At 39.2% G+C, this 17,713-nt stretch overlaps 1 protein-coding gene across 1 annotated transcript; it reads right to left on the bottom strand.

Annotated features, from left to right (window-relative positions):
• Positions 1 to 13,370: 13,370 nt before the first annotated feature.
• LOC115734866 (GDSL esterase/lipase At5g45910-like) lies at positions 13,371 to 15,823 on the bottom strand. The gene is made up of 5 exons (XM_030665840.2): positions 15,506 to 15,823; positions 15,129 to 15,356; positions 14,516 to 14,664; positions 14,092 to 14,368; positions 13,371 to 13,679 (listed from the first exon to the last, which is right to left on the bottom strand). Exons 1-5 carry the CDS (start codon positions 15,744 to 15,746, stop codon positions 13,468 to 13,470), a joined length of 1,107 nt encoding a protein of 368 aa, XP_030521700.2. The 5' UTR covers positions 15,747 to 15,823; the 3' UTR covers positions 13,371 to 13,467.
• Between the last annotated feature and the right edge of the window lie 1,890 nt (positions 15,824 to 17,713).

The following is a 17,713-nucleotide window of genomic DNA, read 5'->3' as shown; positions in this document are numbered from 1 at the left end:
TTAGAAGTTTAGGAGGTCAATGCCAGCGTATATTACAGGCCTAAAAAGACTTATAGTGGATTTGCAGATAACTTACGAAAGGGCACTAAGACGAGATTTGAATCGCGGTATGGTGTGTGGAGAGTTTGTACCATATCACTTGGGCCAACCATCTTTGCTTCGAAACTTATCTTTGGTGCATTTGACATCCGTTTGTTTCACGAAAAATGTGACATTTCTTGAAAATATTTTTCGGGAAGTGATTTTCTAGAAAAATGACAATATTTTTCAATATTTAGGTCAGACCTAAAAAATTGATTGGAAAATACTTTCCGTCGTTTGGCAAGGGAATTTCCCTAAATAGACAAATACGACTTGTGCGAGAGTAGCTAGACACAACCAGAGGGCTCTTGGGCCCGGATTTCGACTTGCGGCTTTCAGGCACGAACATGGGCATCAATTTCGGGTCGGCCGAAGCCTAGATCGAGAACCCGATGCCAATGCTTGACATCCTAGGGCCCTAGTCCATAGATACCAGGCTTAGGTCAATCAAGGCTAAGCCCCAGCCCACAGTTCATCAAGGTCGAGCCTAGTATCACCACACTTGTGCCTAGGACCCCGATGCTCGAGGTCGGGTCCATCAAGGCCGAGCCCCAGACCTTGGCACCCACGCGTGGGTCCATTGAGGTAGGTTTCGGGATCTTGGCACCCGAGCTTGGGTCTATTAGGGCTGGGCTCAAGATTACGGTACTAGTGCCCGACTCCTCGACGCATGTGCCTTGGTTCATGAGGTTAGGCCTTGATGGTTAGGACCATCTCCCTAGCACCAGAACCTAGGTCCATCGAGTCTAGCCCGTGATTCTGGCACTTGTGCCCAAATCCATCGAGGTCGAATCCATGTTCGTCGAGGTCGGGCCTAGGACCCCAGTGCCCGAGCCTAGGTTCATCGAGCCTAGGCCCCAAAGCCTAACACCCAAGCCTATGTCCATTGCGGGCCCCCGGTAGGCCCCGGCCGCGCGAGCCAAGGCGATAGGCCCCAAAGCCCAGTGCTAGGGCTCGGGTCCCTAGCGCATGGGTCTAGATCCATCGAGGTTGGGCTCGAGATCTTGGCACTAAGCCCTAGGTCTATCGAGGTTAGCTTGATGCCCCGACGCCTGTACCTAAGTCTCCGGTGCCGGGCTTGAGACTTGAGACCGGGTCCCTAGTGTTACAGACTTGGGTGTGGGTTCAGGGGACCCAGCGGCTTGGGTGTTGGAGATCCGATCCTGAGGCTCAAAGTCTGAGGCCCGCCTCGATGGACCCAGTCATGGGCGATGGGGTCTTAGGCTTAGCCTAAATGGACCCGAGTATGGGCGTCGGGGTCCTAGGTCTAGCCTCGATGGACCTAGACCCAGCGTTGATATGCCTAGCGTGGGTGCTAAGAACCCGGCCACAACCGGAGTCTTGAGCCCAAACTCGTAGACTTGGGCGCGGCGTCAAGGACCTAGCCTCTACGAACTCGGGGCATAGGCGCGCCGTGGGGGTCCCGAGTGCCGGGATTCGAGGCTCAGCCTTGATGGAATTAGGGCAGGGCATTGAAGACTCGGTTCTAGGCACTGGGGTCTTAAACCCAGGCATGGGCATCAAGGTCATGGTCAAGGCTTCTTTGCTTGCTTATTAAGAAATAATCTCAAGATTAGGGGCATTTTAGACATTTCATAAGGCAAGTGGCAATTCTACAATTTTTGAATCATGGGGGCAAGGTGGATGTCGACCATGGCTGGTGGTGGCCGGAAAATGAAAGTCAAAGGGCCTTTTTGGCCGGAAAATGTCGCCGACCAATCGGCGGGTTCAAACCGGGTTGGCCCGGACCAAACCGGTGATTAAATCGGTTGGTTTGCCCTCCTATTTTTCCTAATCCATCCTGATTCAGCCTAATTTGACGAGATTATAAATTTTCTTGATCAAATTGGACCAAATTGGATGAATTAAGATGACTTGAATCAACCAATTGTGATGTAAATGCCAATTAATGCACAAATTCATTCAATTTCCATAAAAAAATGTCTTATGTGCCAAGTGATCAAATTTTTGACTTGCTTGAATGGCCAATTTGAATATATGTTTCTAAAATTGGATCCATACTTTGAATGGGCAAAGTCAAATCGCACCGATTAGACTTAATCTTCATTGATTTTGGAAGTCACCGCACTCTTGTTCGATTCAATTGAACATGCAATCGAGGGAATTGTTAAAATCGATGCTAGATTTTAATTCCTTCGGCTCAAATGTGTAGAATTGAGGCGATGGCTCATAAACAATTAAGGATCGATTTATTGATTGAAACAAGTTCAAATTATGATTTTTCAATTGCCTTAACGAACGTCAAAATTGATGTAAAATTGAATTCGGTATGGTTCCCATATTGAATGTCATGAAGGAATCTAACCTTCAAAACGAAAAGAACGAACTAATTTGATTTTTGGTCAAATAGGAAGTGATATTTCCAAATTGGGGACAAGTCAATTCCTAAAAGAGTTTTGCAAAATTTTCAATGCCAAAGTGAAATTGAAGTAAAAAGAAGTTAATTTTGAGATTTTTGATTTTTTTGTGTTTTTTTTTTTTAAAAAGGTTGACCGTCGGTTTGAATATACAGGTCAAACTTCGATTTCATTGCAAATTTTAAGTGCAAAATTGATATTAACACTATTTAGCATGTTTTTATGCAAAAAGAAAATTTTTTGACCAAGGGTTGACCTTTCGATCAAATTTTGATCAAAAAAGTCAACTCAAAATTTAATGTTTTGATTTTCCTTGAAATTTGAATGCAAAATGAGGTGCAAATGAAGTGTTAATGCTACTTCTAAAGCTAAATGACACTTTTTAGCCAACAATTAGGTACCGTCACAATCAGAAATTCAAATCTTGAGTCTTTACCTTTTAATGACCCATTGACTAAAAATCAGGTGTTAACATTATGAATTTGAAATCCTAATATTCTTGCCAAGTTCATGCATAGTTTTTTCATAAAATATGATAAGTTGTTTGAAAATACTATATTTACATGTTGGAAAATGCTTACATATTGAATAGTTTATGCACAATTATTTTGTTCATCTAAATTGCCAATTCCAAAAGGGAGAATTTAACTAGACAATTGGAGAAATCGGTTAGAACAAATTGAATGTGTAAAGTGAAGCATGTTAGGATGACAAAAGGAAAGCCATTTCTACACACGTCCTAGGGTTAGCCCTAGTGAGTTGAGCGAAAGAAGACTATATTCGAAAGTTAAAGGGTTATCTCACCAAACGTGTGGCGATCGAAATACTTACAGGCAATTCATTTCTCTAGTACAAACACTATATGTTGTCTTTTGTTTAGTCCCTTTGAGCCTAAACACATGGAGTTTTCTTTCTCTACCATTGTCAAGAATCACCCCACATTGAGGCCAAATGGAGGTAAGATTAGTAGCATAAGGACGACGAAGAGCAATTCATGCCGGGGCAAAGGAGAATGGCACCACTTCCAAGCAAAATGGATCGAGGAAGTGCAGGATCTTGAAAGTCCCAAAAATCATTAGGTTTTCTAAGTCATCAAATGTGCATGTAGGTGAATCAAAAAAAGTGTAGAACTGTTGTAATTAATAAAAAAAATTCAAAATTTAAGAATAAGGGGATCATAAAAAAGTAATGTGCTTGGTAAAAGCAAGGCTGATCCCATAGAAAAACTTGTGCCATGAAAAAGCAGTATGCCTAGGAAAAGCAAGGCCAATGGCCATAAAAAAACTTTATGTTGATAAATTTATCAAAATTTCATAAAGTAACTATGTTGGCGGGAATCTATTTGCAATTTGCAATGCCTAGTTGGAGTGTAAACCATCTCCTGTGAAGCAACGGTGGAAATCGAGAGATCATCAAGACCAAGAATTCTTTACTAGTAAACCCGAAAGCAGACGGTGAAGACATTTCTTTCACAGCATTGACATGAAAGAGTTCCTTTTGGAAACCCGTAACCAAGCACACATTACGGTCTTTGAAAAGTCTTGTCGGATTGGTAAGGTCATACTAATGCGAGAATACTTGAACCCTTCTCGAATGTGACGATGGTGAGATGGAGCATTTCTCTTAATCTTGTAGACATGATAAATAGCTTTTCTAAAGAGTGCGTGTAAAGTCCTTTCTAACCGAAAGTCTTCACTTAACATGTTCATGACATCCACGCGGCAAGTGGATTGTTTTATTAAATTTCCCCAAGCGGAATTCGGTAATGCATGACTTGACAAAATCATCATGCATAAATTTAGAAGTTAATGAATTTTCAGCATGTATTATTCGATGTATTCTTGATTGCCATGAACATATATATATATATATATATAGGCCATTTCTAGCTATGTTTGACGGGAGATATACCCCAGTAGAATTAATGAAAGGCATTTTAAATAGCATCACATGTCTATGTGGTTTTAGCCCTGTCTCAAAGGTAAAAAACAAGTGCACCACAAGCGGTTTGACCAGCTAGGATTGCCCTAAAAGAATTTTTCAACAATTACCCGAGGCAAGTGTAGGTATTGTAACGACTCTAGGATCAACTTGCTAGTATTCCCAATTAAGTACCACTAGTTTACCAAATTGGGATCTAAATTGTTTTCTCTAACTTTTAAACTAGATTTCCTTTACCTTTATATTGCGAAAACACATTAGTGGGTTCGTATGATAACAAATATATATATGCATCAATATATCTTACATCACATATACCTCCCGTTCACTATTTTACGAACAAAATTCAAAGGAGGTTACTTACTTGTTCTCATACTCTCTTAGCTACTACCACCACATCACACAACTTTACACCCACATCACTAGACTCCACTCCCACAATGTCACGATGGTACATATGCATATGGGTAGGCTGGCCAAACGGAGGAGCTCGTGGTGGCTCCATCGGTTTCCTAAAAAATAAAGGGAGGAGTAAGTAGTCCAGTAAATAAAATTGCTAGGCCTAAAATAGGAATTTCAACTTAATACTCAAAAAAGCCATCCTATAATGCAATGTAAAAATGAGCATGAATTCTCCATTTGCAATTCAACAAATGCATGGAGTCCGCTACATAACTTTTATTCAAATGCTATGAACACATCAATTCATTCAATTCACATCAAATAGTCACTCTTGGCTCGTAGATTTGTGCCTATCCAGCCTATAAATCATTGCCCATTTGGGCTATAAATAATAGCTAATCCAGGCCATAGTTAGTAAGACGTATCCCGGGAACACTCACTCGTGGGCTCAACTTTATCAAACGGTAAACGCTTCATAAAATCATCTTCACGGGAATGACTGGTCAATATACCTATAGTACGAACCCTTAAGACTTTAAGAGAACGTTTGCCTATCCGGGCCATAATTGCTTATTCAAGCCATACGTCGTTTCTCGGATGATCTGTCCAAATGCATTCTTGCGGACGCATGAATCAAATCATTTTAATGCAAGGAAATATCATTGTGGCGTGGTTCAAATTATTTTAGTGCAAAAAAAATTATCGTTGTAGCTTAATGCAATAATACTTGTATCGCATACAAAATGCACACAAATCGTGCCAATCTAATGCAAAACCTCATTTAAGTAACAAACAGACATTACTGCATTAGATCTATTAATCTCATTTATCTTTACCGATTATCATGACTTAAACTATACGTGCAACGTGTGAGATGCGGTGTGGGGGCGACGCGCGGCTACATGGCGGTGGGATGGCGTGTGGCTCGGGCTGACGGCGTGGCCCCAAACGGCGAGCTAAGGCGGCGGCGTCGGTGGTGTAAGTTGAGAGAGAGAGAGAGAGAGAGAGAGAGAGTGAGAGAGGAGAGAGAGAGAGAGAGAGAGAGAGAGACGTGAGGGAGAGGGAGAGGGAAAAGAGGGAGGATTGGAGGTTATGAGAATTGAAGAAACCTTACCCCTACTTATAGTAGTTTTCCAACTTCTTCCCCAAGTTTCTTCATTAATGAACTTGCTCATTAAGTTTTTCTACAAATGTGAATGCATTTATAACATCTTGACTTTGTTAATCTTTTCGTGTGAATTCATTTATAGTTTCTTGACTTTATTAGTAAAAGTGACATTGATCTTATCCTAACACTAAATGCTTGAAGAACTTGTTCATTAAGTTTTTCTACAAATGTGGATGCATTTATAACATCTTGACTTTGTCAATCTTTTAGTGTGAATTCATTTATAATTTCTTGACTTTATTATTGAAAGTAACATTGATCTTATCCTATCATTAGATGTTTGAAAATGACATTTCTATTTGTTATTTACCTCTAGACTTCGTATTAACTTATTCAAAATGACATTTATTCTATCCTTACTTGGCATTGACTTACCGAAAATGACATTTTACACTCACCGGTGTCGGGACAAGAGAACGAGAGTATAATGGTGGGACCGGACAACGACGAAGACTGCCTATTGCACGCCGACCCATTGAACTGCCGGCACAACCCTATTTGTGTGTGCTCTGACCTTGTTGGGTTGGCATTCAAAGTCGTCTGGCACTTACCAGGCTTGTCCGGGGCCGTTTGACGGTGATCGAGCGGTCTCGCACCTCTGGTTATCGCTCGGCGATCCCATCTTGGCGGTCCCCCCTTATTTATTCATCTTTGTACTTTTCAAATCAAAGGTTAATTCTAATTTCTTAATGTGAGAATTTTCGGGTCGTCACAGTACCCTTTGTAAGCAACCCTGAGGTAAGTTCCATGTGTTTTACTTGACTACTTGAGATGAGTCTTAGTTGCTCAAGAAACCCCAGTTATGCTTACTTGTTCTTCAATTTTATTAAAGTTCAGCAGGCAAGGACAACAACTTAAATCCTTAGGCGAGAATCCCTAGGCACTTAAACTCATAATCCGAGGTTATTCAAGAAACCCCAATTATGCTTACTTGTTCTTCAAGTTTATTAAAGTTCTGCAGGCGAGGACAACAACTTAAATCCTTAGGCAAGAAGCCCTAGGCACTTAAACTCATAATCCGAGGTTATTCAAGCCCCGCTAGCGATGACCCACCGGACAATCCATCAAATCCTCGAGTGACAAACCCTAGGAGACAACCCAAAAGCAATCTATTGCATTTGGCAAAAGACGCACATTCAAGAGCATCCTTAGGTAAATACATTTTCACCCGAACCTTTCCAAGAAAATGAGTACCTATGACCGTCCGGGTGCTCGATTTTTTTCCGCACTAGTAAGCGTATACCCATCGGTACCTATGATCGTCTAGGTACAAGACCGAAGCCATACCTATGATCATTTAGGTACTCCCCAAAAGGAGTTAGTAATGCAAACTTAACAGAATAGTTATGCATGACCTATTCAAGAGTTGAAGTGTTGATATACACATGTTTCTAAACCTTGATAGGAAGACAAGGTTCATAAATGTCTAACATAAGATAAGACGGCTACTTCTGACGGAAGACAAAGCAATACAAGTAAAAGCATTCCTTGCCCTACAATGTTTTCAAATGCAATATGTAGTCGATATATACGTGTTATTTCTAACCATGGTTGACAAGAAGACATGAGACAAAGCAACACATAACGGTTACCAAGAGACAACCATTACCACCTCATGGTAATGCCCATGACAGGATGGGTACCAAGAGACATGACATTACCGTCTCATGGTAATGCTTGTTACAGGAATGGGTGCCAAGAGAAAAAACCTTACCGCCTCATGTTAATGCTCATGAAAGGATGGGTACCAAGAGGTACAACTATATCAGTTACAAAATGACAGCTTGACATGTTCAAGTTTGTCCCCAATAGAGTTGCCCGATTCGAGACACATGTATTTCTCCACCCTCAGCTATGCCAAATGTTCGAGCTAAGTTCTGAATGTCAAGCAAAGCGATCCGTAAGGTGTGAGCTTGAAGTATGTTAAATATTGTTTGCAGCATTTGTATTTCATGTATCATATTCGTTTCCATAATATATATATATATATATAGAGGAACGACAACCCCAACAAAATATCATGCTTTACATGGTTAAAATTTAGATGTCAATTTATTTTTGAGCGAAACCACTACGAGCTTCCACTCAAAGAGGGATAACTGTTGACACATAAATTTTGAATTTTAATTTAACCATTTATTGCATAAAAATTAGGGACCGGGGGGGGGCCCTAACCAAAAATATTAAACCGTTCTTTCATATTTTCATATAGGATAGTTTATTTTTAGCCTTCATCGAATTTCATTTGCATTTAATTGAACCGGCGGTGAGAACGAGCCCGAAATAGAAGAGTAAATTGGGCCATAACTTATTGCAAATTTCGGCCAGCACCTTTTTTGGGGGGGGGGGGGGGGTGGGGGGTGAGTGAGGCAAGCTAAAAGAGATGAAGGCCTTAGGTCTACTTTGGGCTTAACTTAGCCTATTAAATTTTAATTAATTGAAAGGGATTTTATTTAAAGTTTTGTTAAATAGAAAAAGCCCCGAATTAAGCCGAATAAGAACAGAAAAGCCCGCAAAAGAGGCCATAGGCCATCCAAGCCCAATTAATAGGCTGGTCGGCTAATAATGGACCAAATTGTAAAAGAAATCTTCCTCTAAAGACCAAATTGCAAATATCTAAAATTTGGGGGCCTATTTCGTAAATATCCAAAAATAGCGCGAACTCCTAGGAAAGAGCATTTAAACATGCCTAAGCCTCATCATTCAAGGACGGACATTCATTCTTAAAAAAGGACACGAAATGAGAGAGCGAGGGAGTCCCAAAATCGAGAGTTCCCCCGGTGGTTCTCGATGCTACCATCGATGTCGCTGCCATCCGCCATCGACTGCTTCCCTCGACGTTGAAGCCATCACCATTAGCCAGCAGCGGAGGAGTCCTATTACACCATTGTTGTCCAGGCAACCAATCGAGCGCTAGGCCTCCGTTGTAGCCTTACCGACAACCATGCCATGAGCCTCTGTCCAAGAATAGCCCCGTCGAGCCTTGCCATTGCTAAGCTCGTCACTATTCGAGCTTCGCTTGTTAGAGATATGCCCTAAAGCGACTATGTAATAGTTACATGATAGGGATTTCAGTTGTATTTTCAATTTCTTATTTAATTAATGGCAAAGACATATTTATTCATTTGTCCAATTATTTACTTATATGAATAAATTCCATAAGATTAGTTGTGACTGGACCTATTCTTGAGACGTTGAGAATATGTGTAAGGGTTCACAGTTAAACCGATTCTTTAAAATATTCATGATCAATGGATCATTGAATGGATATCAATGATCCTATTGAGATCGGTGTGTTCTTGACTTCACAATTAAGTATTGAATACTTAAGGGAATGATGAGTCACAAGTCATTAGTTACGATGCCCGAGTTAGAACACGGATGCTTGTACCGAGAAAGTTCTCCGAACGTGATACGCATTGAACGATTAGCGACATGGAAGCTTTTAGCATGATCAATGTCTAATCATTCATGTTTTGGTCTTGTGTAAATAATCCTTAGACATGATGCACAATGTTGACTTGTATGTTGGGTGGCTATGGTTCACAAGTGCACATATTGGCGGCTCATTGATTTGTCTCCGTACTTGATGGTCGTAGTTCATGCACATACAAAGTCACACGTGTGCGCAAAATGGAATCCGTCTCCTTGTTACATGCAAGGTATGATATCCTATGTGATCTAGTTACGACAATGCATTGAAATCCTCGGCCGGGGTTGTAACCGAGAATGAAATGTTCATGTCTCGTATAAATGCATATCGATTAGATTTGTGCATATGATCGAATTGGTGACTTGATAATTATTTCGTGGTCTTTGTTCCATCGGGATATAGTAAGACAAAAGGATTGAATTACACCGAAGCCAAAGGCGACGAGTTCATTATGTTCTTAAAGCATTCACACTGTTTGGATAGTCATGACATATTGCTAGATGTCACTCATGACTTGTAGGACCTGGAGATTGATAGGGACAATCAATTCTACATTGTCTAATATGTTAGTATGTCTTACTAATAGTAACCTAGGAATGTTACACACCATAACCAATTCATGATGACGTTGAACGGAAAGATGATATTGTAAATATGTTTACAATCACGACTATTGAATTAGTTGGACTGAAATTAGATTAAATATGATTTAATTTAATTTTTATTTTTGGTCATGGACTATGTGCATATGATGCACACGCACGTCCTAAATCTACACATATTGATGTGCCCGAAATTGCACACATGCTAGTATATATATTTATATATCTATTGATTTGTCTTTATATATATATATATATATTACTTTTTTAATAAGAATAATTAAAAAAGAAAAACGTAGCACGCCCAGCGCACATTTGCTGGCCATGTTCACACCAGAGTCAACAAATAGTTGTTGACCGTGAGACGTAATGCACGTTGCACACACTATCAGATCGCGTGTGCCGTGCATTCAGTTTTCTTTTTCTCTCTTCGTGCACGAGCGTAAAAACAGTTTTTTTCCCTTTCGGGGGGGTGCCATTCTAAGGGGCTGTTTTGAGAAAAAGGTCATTCTAGCGAGTGCGTGTGGAGAGGTCCAAGAGAAATCAAAATACTCTCTCACTTTTTCATACGAAAGACCAGAAATTTTTTAGAGTTGTGAGAATTGATTCCACAATATTGCTATCACAATTCAAGTGGTGATTCCTTGGAATTCGTTCTTCCGTTTGACGTTGCGATTGGTGGTGGTTGAACTAAAAAGGCCGACGATTTGTGGGGCTCGGATCGAAGAACATCTAAACCTGTTTTGTTCTTCAAGCACGCTTTAAGAGGTAATCCGTTAAATCCCTTCGTTGTACATGTTTATTAATTGAAACACGAACTACGCCTCTGGAGATACGTGTATAGGTTTTTATTTATTTCTGCTGCGTATTTTATATATTTTATTTGCCTATGCATGTTATGTGAATCCCAACATCGCCATCCTTGCTACTACTTCATCGAGCCCCTGTAGGTGATCCGAGCTCGCCATCCAACATCAAGCCAAGTCCGACAAGCTCCACTATTGCTGCCCCCGTCATCAGCCATCGAGAGTAACCACTCAACAAGCCTTGCGCCCTCATCGACAACCACCAGCCCATCGTTGCGTAGCCACCGGCAAGACGACTTGCTATCCATCGCAGTGCCGAGCCCTGCACTGCCTACCGTCTTTACCCGACACTGTCTCGACCTTGCCATTGTCATCCTTGTTGCCCCGATGAGCCTTGACGATCCTAGCCGTCTTTCGGCTTTGTCTCGTCATCGTCCTTGCCAAGCCACGAATCCACCACTACCGATTGTCGTTGCCGAGTTAGCCATTATTCGAAAAGGGAAATAATCCTTGATAGGTATAAAATCTTATATGATTTTATTTGTCAATATTATTTCCTAATTCTAACATTATGTCTAGCATATTTTTGTAGATAATTAGAACATCTAATCCAAAGTAGGGATTTATTCTCCTACCAAAAACGTGCCTATATTAATGGCCGGATCTTGACCATGAAATCATGTCGTGGATAGCGTGGGAATCGAACAGTTAGATTGCATTATCATTTGATTGCATCTTTTTTAATTATTTCCCAATTTGAAAATTTCAAAAAGATTTAGCAAGATAAGATTGTATTGTATTATAAATTCAAATGCATTAGCAAGATTAGATTTCATAGAATAGATTGCATATAGAAATCTTATCTCATAGGATAACTTTGCATATAGAAAGATGTGATTTCCTATAAATCTTATCTAATAGAGTAGATTGCATCTTAAATAATTTGCATATTAAATTAGAGTGCATCATCATTTAATTAGGTAGATTTGCATATCTTAAAACACTAAAAATTAGGGTCAAATATTTTCTAATTTTTTTTGGATTTAATTCAAATTAATTCCTAATAATTTAGGGTAATCTTCATTTAGGTCATTTTCAATAGCTTTAATGCCTAATTTTGATACTCATCAAAAATACCAAAACTATTTCTTGCATATGCATATTATGTAGCCTAGGACATTTTATGTCATGCATATAGGTTAGCCATTTTATTTTACATGCATATCATATAGTTTAGAATGCATAACTGCCATGTCATATAGTTTGCCAACATCATTTGTGTGCCACATCATTTCAATATCATTAATGCCATATCGCATTCGTATGTCATCTAGAATCATGTCTAGGTTCAAGCATTTCATCTACATGTCTAGGTTCATTAATCTAGTTTGCATTATTAGAATATTTGACCTAATGTTGCATGTCACTTAGGTTAAATTCATATCATTTTTGCATGCCATTTAGATTAGGCTCATTTAGTCAATTTGCATGTCATTTGACTAGAATGACATGTAATGCTAGTTAAATTCATGTAGCAGTCTAGCATTTGGTCATTTAACTAGAATTGCATCGCGTGCTAATTCTAGTCATTTTAGTGTAAATTGCATATTGTAGCTTGATTACATTAGCACATTCATTCATCACATAAATAAGTGAAAATCATAATAAAAAAAATACGCATTGGTCTGAATCTTGCCTCGGGGAGCAAAAAGCAAGGGTTTATGTTGCAACGTCAAAGTACATTCCCTTAGTTCCTAATCTAGCAATATATTTAACCCTTTGCTTATTACATTGCTCTATTAATCATATCATCACATTAATATTAGTTTTTTTTAAAATTATTTAAAGCTGCTTTTTTTTTTCTTGAAAATCAAAAGTTCAAAAGTAATAAAATACGCATATAAGTCAACATTTATCTTTAGTCGAAGAAAAAAAAGGCTTATTTAGTTGTCTAATCAACCTACCATAAACGATTAGGGACCAAATTAAATCATTTGCATGTTAAGATTAAGTTAATTTGATTGAGCTGGGAGAAAAACTAGAATAAGGGTTTAGTAATCCATTACGACTAAGAATTTTACATTCCCTCTGGGGTCTTCCTAATCTCAGTCGCAATATATTTGTTTTTTTTAGAAAGGTGAGGAAAAGAAAAGAGAGAGAGAGAGAGGGGAAGTTCGTGCACAACGGCTGAAACGCACATTTGTGGTCCCTGATGTGGGGCGGATGGGTCGGGTGAATAAAAAAGGCAAATTGGGGCTGGTGGCGGCATAAAACGGGAGTCCATATCCAGTGGATTAAGGAGGAGAGGTTTAGAGAGAAAAAAAAAAAAAAAAAAATAAGGAGAGCAAATTTGTGTGCGATCCAAAATAGTTTGCACTTAATATGTCAAGTCAACCCTTCAAAAATTGTAAACGGAAGATGTGAATTCATATCCTGATTTTAGAGGATCCAATCGTAGAATCAATAACTGAGAAATATCAATAGTAATTTGAAGGATTTTGATTCTCTCTGTATACACGGCTCATCACATGAATGATAATCCAACGAGAAAACGTTACAAGATGGAAGTCTGAAACAAGGACGCACAAATGACCATGAGCATCCATTCATCCTTGACATTAGAATGGAAGCTCGATGCGCTGTATCCTTCAGACTTCTAGGTAACGAGACGTGGAGAAGTGAAGGGACCATCGAGTAAGCCATTGGCCATGTGCCGATACGCTGCCTCGGTCAAGTGAACTCCGTCCCAAATTATGGAAGCTGATGGATCTTTACACACACTTGAGCTCGAACCACACATCTTCGAGACGTTGAAATTGAGTGGTCCACCAGCTCCACAACAAGCTCCATGTGTTAATCCACTGAAATCTGAAAACAAGAGGACATTGATCTCACTACTCACCCGTATAAGTTCATCAAGAACCACAAGTTCACGATAAATTATGCGATATCCTTGCCAGTATGTCTTGCACAAAGACCGTGACACGTCGAGAAGACTTCATACGGAACTAGACTTTTCAACGGGCTTTCATCGTCATTTCTAATTATTTTTAGTTTATGTTGAGTAAGCAAAGGGAAATTTAGTTCAATGTGCAAAATACATAATTTTTTTTTTCCTAGAGAGCTTCTCTACATGGAAAAGGGTTTGAATTACTGCTAAAAAGGACCAAGAGGTTGATGCTTAGGGAAAGTAGGATAAATCTTCTATCTATATACATAATTGGAAGTTATATACGCGTATTCACCGTTGATTATGAAACTAAGATGAAAGGAAACTTACTGTACTGTTTTGGCGATTCAAAGAGACGCATGGAATCTCCATAATAATCTGCATAGATAATCCTTGCATGACTGTATTTTTGTCTCAAAACCTGCAACTCTCGCTGAAGATAATCATTGTGGTACTTGGCAAATGCATTATAACGACTGAGACAACCGGTTGTTGCATTAACGTCGTCCTTGTCAAAGTGCGGAGCGGTCGTTATGTACGATGTCAAGCAGCCCATTGGCAAAATCCCCGGCACTACCAACTCCACCGCCCCTTCTTCGATGAGCATCTATAACAATCACATGCCATGGAAATAGATTTATTGGAGTGCTTAGACAAGGCTAACCACGTAGATAGCAACTCGGTTTAGTAAAGATCTTGTTGAACAGATAGTATTGTGCTTATGTCACTAGCAAGAAAAGGAAAGGGGCCATACGCGGGTGGCATTGGTAATGGCTCCAACAACAATTGGCACAATGGGACGGAGCTGCTCAAAGTTTGCACCTTTGGCGAAAGCAAAATTGTAGTCGTTTCCACCAATCTCCCCCACTAGAAATAAAGACTTCTTGAAATACGTTTCACAATCTGCCAAAGAAAAGAATGAAAACAAAAATCAAATGACTGAAACGACTCAAGTAATCGAATAAAAAATCACAATGGCTGGATATTTATGTACTATAATCGCTCAATGAGATACTGTTTTCATTTTCCTTTGATAATGCAAGAGCACATGGAAGTAGAAGCCCGTCTATCTAAAGAACCATGAAATGCTCTGCAACCCTAGTAAACTGATAAAGTTCGGATTTTTGGCTTGATGAAGTGGCCTTGACCCAAAACAGCTTGCATGCAGTTGATGGAATTCAAACGAAATGACCTTTAGTTTTCGAGTTATAAATCTGAACGTCTTAATCAACTGCGTTAACCCTGATTGGTTATCCTCCGAAAGGTTTACGAGCTACATATACGTGATATCTACCAAATCACCTCAATGGATGCCCATATCTTGAGTGACTAAGATCGATGGCACAAAATGGGTTACTGCTATTTACCTTGTTGTGTTGTGCAAAGGGAAGATTTGAGTTTCTTGAACCAGTCGAGCTGAACGCTTAACGAATTATTCGTCATTGTCAAAGTTGAAATGTTTCGGGCTGCAAAGAATGTCGGATCAAGAGCTGTGGCACCAGCAACTGCAAAGTTAACTCCACGACGAGCATCAATTGAGCCGTTGTTGACTACCTCAAGATATGGCTTCAGGTAGGGTAACCCAACTGCTTCCGCTGCATTTTCATAAAATTCTTTCTTTATACTGCTAAAGATGCAAATATTTACAGCAAAAACAGCGGCCTTACGTTTAAAATGCCCGTTCTTTTCCCTAACACGAGCAATGCATCTACAAAAACAAAGAAGAGCCAGGAGAACTACGTACCGATGAAATCAATTATAAGACGTCCATCCGAAAAACGACCGGTCGGATGCCCAAAGAAGGTCTTGCCATAGGGAAACTCCGGCACGACCGGAAGTCCCGCTGCGGATCGGATGAAGTTCCCGGTGTCGCTAAGAGAGTCGCCGAAATTGAAAATTGACTCGTACTTATGCAGGATCGTCGAGCTGGTCTTCAAAGCGAGGCAACATTGCAGCAGGATCAAGATTATTGCGGTATATTTCATGGCAATTCTCGAGTATTTTCTGAGAGATGAAGGCTTAGAGACGCTAAGAGAGTAGTCGGACGACAATTTACGTGCTCTCTTGCTAATTTCCAATTGGTGAAGTTTGGGGTGTTCAAGGTGAGCTTAAATAGCCGAAGGCGGTTTAATCAGTTCATTGTGCCCTTTCCTTATATAACAGAAGTGTGAGATGTGAGGGTGACGAAGAATATGGGGACATGAGAACGTCGTCTTGTCGTAACAGTGTCGTTTTGTCGTTATCGAGTTGTTTTGTTGTTACCTCTTCCTCGGCATTCCTAGGAGGCGGCAAAGGTGGTTGATTCTCGTTTATCGTATATTTGCTGCATCGTTTTGAACCCTCCGCCAATACTTTCTAGAAGAAATCCTGCTAAAACGATGGCACCGTTATTTACAATGACCACAAATTTCAATTTGTGTGGAGTAAAAAGTCGGAGAGAAATTGAAATGAAAACACTGGAATGTTGAATGTGGGAATGTTTTTATAGTTTTCTATTATAGAAAAAAATATATTATCACTCAGAATACTTCCCACCAAATCCGGAAAAAAAAAAAGAAGAAGAAGCATGTGTGTATACAAAGACACATGACCTTTCACTTTAGAGATATGTTTGTCTCAACCTTCTACGAGGTGCACCACCAACGGAAAGCTAATTGATTACCAAACAAACACTTAGCATAGACTCTTCCTGGCCCATACCAATTGTAACTTTAGGGTTTTGATTTAATTAACCAAACATGCAAAGTAATTCAATTTATGAGTCACCTCTAATCTATTATGGGTCGATTAGAAACCCAAGTGAGATGTGAGAGAACATTTTACTTCTACAAATAAGAGATTTCATGGATACAAGAATTTGGTTATGCTAAATAAATCTAACGCTCTTTCGGTACATTTTCCCTTTATTTTCACAAATGTTTTCCCTTTATTTCACTACGCGGATGCGCAAGAAAGAATATAACTCTCAATAATCAAAGCCCATAAATTAAATACTAGAAAAAAGATAAGAGAACCTCGATGCTGTAAGTGAAGCAACGGTGAAGGTTTATTATCATCCAATGCACCTAGAGTTCCTCAAGATGTTAACTAAAAGCCAGACAATCAGGTGCTGTATGCATGACCTAAACATGAAGTCGAAATGTGATTACGCAATGCTAACTTATTCTTTTTGGATTTCTCTCTTGTTTAAAAAATTGAACTTTCTGCAATGCATGAGATGCAATTTCAATCTAAGTTATGTCTATATGAATTCTAATTTAAACTAATGACACGTGACGTGAGCTATTTAAATTTAATCTATGACTAGCATGAGAATCATGAACTAATCTAACATGATATCCAATTTGATTTATATGACATGAAACTATGATATGGAATTTATAACGTGCATATTATGACATAGAATTTGTGAAACTAGTTCTATATGAATTATGCATGTTATATTTTTGTCATTTTCTTTTCAAGCTAAAATAGGAAACTACTTAACGTGTATGATGACCTAACTTAAATTAGGTGTGGCGGCCTTCCTCGAGGTGAACCACCAAAAGGAAAGCAAATTGACTACTAAGCCAAAGACTTAGCGTGGATGCTCCCAAGCCCATACTTAATTGCCACTTTAGGGTTTTGATATAATTAATTAGACATGCAAATCAATTCAAATTTGGAGTCACCACTAATCTACTACAAGTTCATTAGAGACCGAGTTAATAGTTTACTTATGCGAACCAGAAATATCATAAATATGGGGATTTGATTAAGTTAGATTAATTTAACGCCCTTTCGATACTTTTTCTCTTTATTTAAAAAATATTTTGCAAGCGGTGTTGGACAATTTTAATCCTAATCACTATCATGCAATGAGTGATCGTGCGGGTGCATGATCAATAATGTAACACTCAATAAATCAAAACATTAAATAAATTGCTAAAAATAGGGCAAAAACATTAATGCT

This window comes from Rhodamnia argentea, chromosome 7 (genome assembly GCF_020921035.1).
Source record: "Rhodamnia argentea isolate NSW1041297 chromosome 7, ASM2092103v1, whole genome shotgun sequence".
Classification (NCBI taxonomy): domain Eukaryota; kingdom Viridiplantae; phylum Streptophyta; class Magnoliopsida; order Myrtales; family Myrtaceae; genus Rhodamnia; species Rhodamnia argentea.
The sequence above is the reverse complement of the archived record's forward strand: the minus strand, read 5'-3'. Positions and strand labels throughout refer to the sequence as shown.